This window comes from Mus pahari, chromosome 17 (genome assembly GCF_900095145.1).
Source record: "Mus pahari chromosome 17, PAHARI_EIJ_v1.1, whole genome shotgun sequence".
NCBI classification, from domain to species: Eukaryota; Metazoa; Chordata; class Mammalia; order Rodentia; family Muridae; genus Mus; species Mus pahari.
This window is the reverse complement of record NC_034606.1, coordinates 32,208,752-32,218,131: the sequence shown is the minus strand read 5'-3', so window position 1 is coordinate 32,218,131 and position 9,380 is coordinate 32,208,752. Positions and strand designations below refer to the sequence as shown.

General features: G+C 44.1%; 2 protein-coding genes across 5 annotated transcripts in view; one reads left to right on the top strand and one right to left on the bottom strand.

Annotated features, from left to right (window-relative positions):
- The window catches only part of Sla (Src like adaptor), a 33,276-nt gene extending 25,196 nt beyond the window's left edge, over positions 1-8,080 (top strand). For 2 of the 3 annotated variants that reach the window (XM_029548225.1, XM_021216476.2), the window contains 3 exons: positions 1,325-1,456; positions 5,124-5,271; positions 6,138-8,080. In XM_029548225.1, the coding sequence (XP_029404085.1) occupies positions 1,325-1,456; positions 5,124-5,271; positions 6,138-6,351 (494 nt within the window). In that variant the 3' untranslated portion in view covers positions 6,352-8,080. The remainder of the gene's footprint in view (positions 1-1,324; positions 1,457-5,123; positions 5,272-6,137) is intronic. The other variant, XM_029548224.1, reaches the window with a different exon arrangement.
- Tg (thyroglobulin) overlaps positions 1-9,380 on the bottom strand; it is a 180,530-nt gene that overhangs the window by 64,886 nt on the left and 106,264 nt on the right. The window lies entirely within an intron of this gene.

Below are 9,380 nucleotides of genomic sequence, written 5' to 3'. Positions count from 1 at the left end.
GTTATGTTCCTCATTCTAAGGAGGAATGAAGTATCCACAAATGATCATCCTTCTTGATTTTCTTCTGTTTTCCATAATGTGTCTTGGATATTCCAAGTTTCTGGGCTAATATCCGCTTATCAGTGAGTACATTTAGTTGCCTGTATTTCTTTGTCTAGGGTTGAAGCCTATTTAGAGGAAGCACATTCAAGTTCTCAGCATGTTTCTCACTCACAAGACACACAACACAGTATTTGTGAGTTTTCCCAGGACCTATTAAGGACCAGAGCCACGTGATACCAGGGATTTCACTCTACTCTGGCGAAGCAGGGGCTGTAATATGTAACTGTAGAGGTCCCAGAGCAACTTTCCTCAACAAAGCCTGCATAGCTAAGAGTAATACAGAGATAGAAGCCTTACTTAGATTCCAAGGGTCTCCATACAGAGTATTCAAAGGATACAGGGTTGACATGACCAAGGAGATAGAGGGCCCAAGGCATCACAGTTCATGCCCAAATCACCCCATCTTCAGTCTTGCAGAGGGTGGAACCAGGTAGAAGACCCCTCCCATTGGCTATGCACAGTTCTGATGAGTATCTGCTTGCCAAATCAGACCTGCTTTCCATACTTCTAGTTCCTGACAATGTGACAAGAAGTCACATAATGAGTGATTACAAAACTAGGACTGAAGAGCAACTAGATACACATGCCTCTCATGGTAGCCAGGAAGCTGAGACTGAGGCCACTCTGGACACATCTGAGTGCAGGCGTCTGAGCCTCCATGTCTGCCTCTATACAATATTCAAGGGCAGTCTCTCCCAGGTCTTAACTGACAGCACAGACCGAGTTCAAGCAGGTCTTACTTTCTACTTGGGGATACCAAGGCTACAGGAGATGATGGTATCTGCCAGTGCATTCTCTTTCTCTGATGGTGCTGAAGGAGACATCATTCTTTCACGAATTTCTCAGGGACTTAGAACACAGCCCACCTGCCACTTGCTCCATGTTTCTAAGAAAATCTGGGAGCATGGAGGGTGAAGAACAATGGGCTCCCTTTCCTAGCACATGGTGTGGTGATACTGGGGATACACAGGCTGGAAGGACAGTTGTTAAAAAATCTCAGCATGCATTTGGAAAGGACTCAAGGGCTACTGACACTGTACCCTTCCTAACCAAATGCACAGACTCTCAGTGTTTACCTCAAAAGGGTAAGATCCCCTCTGGGCTGGCCAAGTCACATGTAGAAGCTCCATAGTGAGCCAACCTAAAAGACGGGTCTGAAGCAGCCTGTTACCCTTATGTGGAACTCTATGGCTACCCCTGATCCCTGCTGTCTCCTCTGCAGGTTTCTATTCGCTGTCTGTAAGACACAGGCAGGTGAAGCATTATCGCATCTTCCGCCTTCCCAACAACTGGTACTACATCTCACCAAGGCTCACCTTCCAATGCCTGGAGGACCTGGTGACTCATTATTCTGGTAAGAGATAGTGAAGGCCAGTGGGGTGAGGCCTGTGTTCTGCTGCATGACAGTGTTGGGTAAGTGGCACAGGTTACTGAGAAAAGCCATTGACTTTATCCTACCAGTGTTGTCATCTTCATATGCTAGCTCATTTCCTCAGCTAAACAGGACCACCTGAACATGCTGCTTGGATAGCAGAATGTCCTCTCTGCATCAAGAAAGCATACAAGGATGTTCTGTGATCATAACCACAGCCATATACTGTAGACACTTTGCCTCTCTTTAAGGTGTTTGTCTGTACAGGGACACTGTCTTAGTCAGGGTTTCTATTCCTGCACAAACATCATGACCAAGAAGCAGTTTGAGGAGGAAAGGGTTTATTCAGCTTACACTTCCACACTGCTGTTCATCACCAAGGAAGTCAGAACTGGAACTCAAGCAGGTCAGAAAGCAGGAGCTGATGCAGAGGCCATGGAGGGATGTTCCTTACTGGCTTGCTTCCCCTGGCTTGCTCAGCCTGCTCTCTTATAGAACCAAGACTACCAGCCCAGAGATGGCACCACCCACAAGGGACCTCCTCCCTTGATCACTAATTGAGAAAATGCCTTACAGTTGGATCTCATGGAGGCATTTCTCAAACTGAAGATCCTTTCTCTGTGGTAACTCCAAATGTGTCAAGTTGACACAAAACTAGCCAGTATAGATACTCTAGAATGTTGTTCTGATAATACTACTCATTTCCTCTTTGCTGCATTTAAAACCTTTTCAACCTCCAATGTCAATCGCTCCCCACTTCTCCAAGGTAGCCATAGCAGTAGAATGGGCAGCCATGCTCCTATTCCTAGAGTACACTGCTACCTTTCTCTCCCTATCACGTCAGGTAATTGTGGTCTTGTCTGTGTTTGAGAACAAACTCCCAGAAGAGAAATACATCTCCTAGGCTGACCAAGGTGGGGAGAATCACCAAGAACCTAGAGCATCATATGACTTGTAGGAATAAAGTGCTGTTAGTGGGAGAGGCATTAGACTGAGGAGCCTCAAATACCAGCCTTCTTGTTAGAATTATGGTCCATGGACAAGAGGGATTAGCAGTTAACTAGTTTTCCAAAGATGGACTCTTTGGATGGGATTTAGAAACCCTGTTCTATAGCTTATGTCTGCTGGGTGGAAGCTGTGGACCTGGGGCTCTGTGATTCTTCCTGTCTCACTTTCTTCCTGTGCAAAGAGGATGCTAATTGTTCCTACCTGTCAGGGGCACAGTGAGAATTTGTGGTGCTGGAATGTGGAAAGTGTTGAACACTCTTGCTTGCCACTTGGCCATGAGCACCTACAGAATGGCAATTGCTTCCCTTCAGCCCCTTCTTCCTCAGCTTCACTGCCCAGTTTGAGGGAGGCAAATATGGCATTGTTTTGCTAACATCTCCCTGCCCCATTCAAGGTGCTTGACCTTGTACTAGGAACCTCATTCACAAACTTTAGGATTTGGGGTCTTTAGCTGAAGAAGCAAAGGGCATTTCAAGGAGGCAGGAACCCATAGATGACACCTCTGACCTATAAGAAACAGCAGGTATTGAGCAATGGCTGCTGGCATAGGCAGATGTGTGTTCAAACTAGGTGGTGAGGGATAATGGGTAAGACCGTGACCTCTTGCTCTATAAAGGTGGTAGGTACAGCGTTTTGTGGGGCATTGTATGACTGCTAAACACAATGGTCCTTGTGCCATGTCTAGCATTCTAACGGGTGCAAAATAATTTCAAGTATCACTTCTTAAAGCTAGTAGCTTGCTAAAAATGAAAGAGGAAGGGAGTCCTGGACTTCAACTGCCTATGTTTAAAGGTTGTTTGTGGTATTTGACTCTTAATAACAATCATATGAGGAGTGTACTGACCATAAATTTTGCATAGACAATAGCAAACATAAAGCTGATGTCACTTACTAGAGCTCTCATCATCAGGAAACCACATACTGCTGAGTTAGGCATACCCACCTCCACCTGAGCTTCTGGACTGCAGCTAGGACAGTAAGCTGGTGCAGTGTCTCAAGGGGCATTAAGCTAGTACCTTCCTGAAAGACACTTCTGATGATCATGTGGATTGAAGGGCTATAGTCAGAGGCTCACTGCTGCCAAACTGGAGAGGGCCTAGGAACCCAAATGTTTCCTGTATCTTGTCTCAGATCTCACTGGAAAGATGGAATCAAGAATAGAGTTGCTGGGACCAGGGTGAATGAGATAGTGGACAACAGCCAACAGGCAGGACAGGGTTATGCATTTTCTATTCAAAGCCATGTACTGCTTTCAGCATGTGTTATTGGTTCCAAGCCAGTGGTTCAGGACTCTTGATCCCATTTACATAGTGTTTTTTGTTCCATATCCCAAGTATAAAGCTACTAACTACACAACGTTTACACACTCAATGAGATAAACTGGGAGAGAGCCCTCAGCCTTTGGGTCATGTTGACTGGGTGGCTTTGTTTACTCTGTGTCATGCAATGTGTGTGTATAGATCTAAAGCCCAGCATTCTCAAGATCCATCTTGCCATGTAGCAGAGCTGCAGGGTCTCCACTTTTCATGTCTGTGGTGTGTCCTCCCTCACTCTTGGAGACTCCACTGAACATCTAACCCAACAAGGCACCGTTCCAGATGCTTCCTCAGGCAGTTTCCTTTTATTACTGGACAATGACAACTCAGAGATGCACAGAACAAATGAACATAGGCAACCAGGGATGCTCTCTAAAGTCTGAGGATAGGTGAACTAAAGCAAAGATACCTGTGTCCCGCTGGAGATGCCTCTGTGTCTTCCCAGGGCTGAAGACAGGGCTGAGACCTTTGACCTGAGTAAAGTGGCACCACTCCTTAGTTCTGAGGTACCTGGGACAATAGTATCTGTGTTTCTCATGATGCATGGGCCAGAAAATCTTGAAATTTATGGGAGTCATATCCTGCTGCTCCAAGAGAGATGAAGCCCTACCAGTGGTGGAGGTGGTGGTGAAACAGTGGGCTTATCTCATTTTTATTTTGCTCCTACAGAGTACACAGGGTCAGAGGTTTTCCCTAGTCTTACATCACCCCCCTTTTGTCTTGCCTTTCGGCTTTTGCTTTCTCCTCCCCTTCCTATTTTTTTTATATTGTTTCTGCTTTTTCACCTGTCTCCTCTTTTATTCCATTCTCTCAACCTTTTTCTCCTTCTCCCTCTCCTTCTTTTGTTCTTGCTTCATTTTTTCCTGCTGTGAACACTACATATGCTTTGGAGGTACCTGTGCTATAATCCATGGCTTCATTCTCTGGCCCATCAAGGTACAGTTACATGAAAGTATTGCTAATATGATATCTCTACTCTCAAATGGCTCTCTGCCTACTATACTCTTCTGTCTTCTCCTTCCCTCCTTTTGACAACTTGGGAGAACAAGGCTCAGAGATGCTTGATGTAACTCACCAAAGCCATAACACATACCCAAGTTTGGTAAACTCTGATCCCATATCTGTTTTCTGTCCACAAATAAGACTAAAGTTCATATCCTTCAGTAAATAGCAACATTGGTGAACCTCTGTGGCCCTTTAGCATCTTGGCCTCAGTTTCCCCATACCAACAACCAGAGGCCTGTACCGTTCTAGGTCTCTGTTTTGTTCCCCGCACTGCCTATAGCATGCCCGGATCCCTGACTATTGTGTACTTCCATTCACAGAAGTGGCTGATGGTCTATGCTGTGTGCTCACCACACCCTGCCTGGCACAGAACACACCTGCTCCAACATCCCACCCATCACCTTGCACCAGCCCTGCTTCACCTGTCACCTTGCGCCAGAAGACCTTTGACTGGAAGAGGGTATCCAGGTATGTGTTTGTGTACATATGTGCATGTGTGTGTGTGCATATGTACCCCCCATAAACATATATGAGCACCAGATTGTGGGTGATCCTGGAACAAGAAAATTTATAAGCAAGTACCTGGCACTCTATTGCCCCTGTGACACCATGAGCAAGGGCAACTTCCAAATTCAATGAATAAAGCCTTGATGTCACTTAGCATATAGTGTCTATAGTTTTCAGGAGCCTCCAACATTACCAAAGTTCATTTTCAACAGGAACACCCCATTATTTTTTAATAAAACACATCACCCTGCTTTTTCTGATTATTAGAATCTAAAGCAGAAACACATAAATAAATCTAGAATAAATTTAATATTTAGAATCTATTTACAAAGCTTAAACATTCTACTCAAATCTTTAGGTAACTCATTCTCTCTGAGAAAGGGAAAAATACTTCCACTAATTTTTCTATTTACTTCATCAGGAGCTATTGAGTTTCTAGGTGTGTATATGTGGGCTGTAATCAGTGGGTATCTCATTAATTGGTCATGGGTCCACATACCTCATCAGTTAATTTAAAGTAAATCAGAGATAAGAATTTTCTGAGACATGAAATAAACAGCCAGTTCTTTAAAATATCATAAAAATATACATTAAGAATATTCATGGAAAGTTTAAACCACACAAAGAAATAGTAGATTCAAAATCATACAGCCCACCAATGCAAGAAATGAAATTAAAAACAGCTAGTGAAAATCTAACATCCTCTCGTTCTTCCTACCCTTCCTCTTCTGCCTTTCCCATCCTTTCATTCCTTGTCTCCCCAACCTACTATGTCCAACATCCCTCTCTTCTTCCACTTTCTCTGTCTGAATTTTTTTAACATACAGCCTGCAAGAAGGTTCAGAGGGAGCAGAGAACCCACTCAGAGTGGATGAATCCCTTTTCAGCTATGGTCTTCGGGAAAGCATCGCCTCCTACCTGTCCCTGACAGGGGATGACAGCAGCTCCTTCGACCGGAAGAAGAAGAGCCTCTCCCTAATGTACACTGGCAGCAAACGCAAGAGTTCCTTTTTTTCAGCACCCCAGTACTTTGAAGACTAATGACCTGGCTTGTACACAAAAGACAAAGTCTTTGACAGCCACCTGGGGTCTTATGGAGCCCAGCGTTCCTCCTTGGTTACCTCGGGTCTTGCAGGAATCAAGGGAAATCACACAGAGACTGCCTTTACACACTGATAAGAGGAACTCCTCTCTGTCGTCCGATCAGTATTGTGGAGTCACATCATGTTTAAATCATGATGAAATGGGGCAGTACGTCAAAGAACTGTGTGTGTATGAGTGTGTGTATGTAGAACAGAAGAACACTCTTGCAAGAGTACTTGGAGACTGACTCCAACACACAATCCAAATGGCCCTTCTCTGAGACCCTGTGGAGAGCATCCATCTGAGAAAGAATATGGGGAAGATGGCCTTCCTAGATCTCCAGAATGACCTCTACCTGGAGCCAAACTACCTTGATAGGTTCAGTGAGACCTTTGGGTTATGTCTCTTCTCTTTCTAAAGGACCAGTGACACTAAACAATATTCAGAAGGGATTACATCTCTGAGCCGAATGGAATCTTTAGCACTCAGGGGTATTGAAGTCACATGGGCATTAGATGGCCATGCTAAGCCACAGGAGAATATAGGGTAGTGAGGGACCAAACAGAAGAGGGAGGAGGCAGCTCTACTGGAAAAACTTCTCAGATAGACTGTCTTGACTCATCCAGTTGTTAGGGTTCTATGTTTCAGAACCCCCATTCCTCATGCCTATTGGAAATTTGCCTGGGTGAAATACTGTGCTGAGGTCAAATGGGAATAAACGAGGTATGAATGGAATTCCTTAATGCTGGGATTCCAGCTGGAGCAGAGAGATAAGGAGAACAACACGATGTAACCCTGAATGTGAAACAGGAGGAACCCTCACAGTTACAATGAACTGAGGAGGAGTGAGGGTTACCCAGGTGCTCATATTCCCATGGACCTACAAGGAACACAAGGCTTGTTGGACCGAGTAGATTAGAATGCTTAGTTGTTTGTTTGTTTGTTGCTGTTTTGTTTTATCTTATAAGGAAGCTGGTTAGCTTTAGAGAATTAATTTATCCTGTATATTTTCCTGTAAGAAGGGCTGGCATCTGCATGAATAAGAATGCCCCTTTCTGGGAAAGGGGGACTGGAGAAGCTGAATGCTGCCATAGATGATTGTGAGAGGTGAGAGAAAACTCACAGGGCACTAAGGAAAGAGAAGCCTTCATTCTCTCTCAGACCTATATCTTGCTGGAATGGGAGACAGGATAGTCATGGCTCATTCATCCCTATCACAAGGATTCTTAGTAAGAGAAATACAGGAGGGATTTGTCATCCATCATGTGCATTCCATATACCTGAGCTCAGCCTGCAGATGGCACAAGCATACACCTTGACATGATGTCACATATTGTCAGATCTGGTGTTTTTACACCTAGAGGCATGGGTGTTCTCAGAGGTCTTTTAAAACGGCTATTTCAATGATACTGGTCAGTGTGTGAGAAACAAATGTCACACAAGATCAGTGGCTTCTGCTATGAGGTCATGATCTCTGGCTCCTGATGTGTTTCTGCTCACTATTTTCTGCGCTGTTTTCTGTTGTCAATGTGATTGGAACTTTGAGTAGTATTTGGGGGTACTTCTAAGTGGGGAGCATTACACCTTGCCAAATCATGTATTTATTCCTGATTAAAGTAAAACTAATACTTATTTAACCTTGGATAAGTGACCTATGGGTTGAGAATCATGAATATGCCTCTCAGGAGTTTAAAGCTGTTGGTTTTCAATGAACAGTTCAACTGGAAGGACACACACAAAGGTCAGGAAGAGATACTGTTCTGACTCGGGGGTTCCCATCTCACTTCCTGTGAGTAGAGAGGGGAGGGATCAAGAGGGAGCATGGATTTCTTGAGATCATCATGATAACTATCTTCCTATTATTTCTTGTATTTGAGCTACTCAGTCTCCTGAGAATTTCTTTCCATAAAAGTTATCTGGACACCTGTTCATCTTAACTGCTGAGGCTTGTGGTTGTGGAGATCTCCAATGTCACAGATGGAGCAGTATGCCATTAACAAAGATCCACTTTCTGAGGAAGAGAGGGATGTGGAATATAGGAGCTTTTGTACAGCTGTGACTCTTTACATGGATGCCAAGGCAGGAGCAACAGATAGCTACACAAAGATTTAGGAAGCACAGTCCAGGCCACAGGTCAGTGGGCAGGTCCTATAGGCCTGAGCAAGTTAGCAGCTTAAAGCCTCCAAGAGATCAAAGGGCTGAATGGCTGAGCCTGAGGGTCTACAGCAATAGAAGCATCATCCACAGGGCAGAGTCTGTAAGCCCTGAAGAGGTGGAGCTTAGCTTGGATATGGGAAAAAAAGCAGCTTGGGAAGAATCTATGTAGAAGAGCGATAACTGTCTACTAGCTTGTGGACGCTAGGTGGAAGGTGAATGTTGGAAATTCCAGCATCAAATTGAGACCTAGTTCTAAGGGTGTATAGCCTAAAAATAAAGGAGGTACCCAAGAAAGAGTACACTCTGTCCAGCCCCAGGCCCACACTCTACTTGGAAGGGAGGCTGTGGAAGTTATATCCCAGTCTAGAAGAAATTCTGTGGAGGAAGACACAGATACATTTATGAGACATTCTCTATCATGGGATTCAGGTGATCTTGATGAATGTGCGGATATATTTTCATGGAGAGAAATGAATAAAAGGGAATTTTTTGCTACATGTTGAAGCAAAAGGAAATGTAAGATGAGAATCAATTACATAATACTACAGGAAAAGCAGTCTAGGGAGAAGGCAGACAGCTTACATCCTGAAAATGATACCTTTTTTGTTGTTGTTGATGCACTATTTTAAACAACCATTAAAGGTGCATTGTGGCCACCTTGAAAGAGGATGAGAAAAAATTCCATGAATCTAAATTCTTAAAGAATTCTTGAGTAAAGAGCAATACTGTTCAGAAAATGGGGAGCTTGGAGAGAACAGCACTGTCTACATTCCAAAATATATGAGGCACTGCAGATAAAACAGCAAGAGGGGGTCTTACTGCCTCAGTAC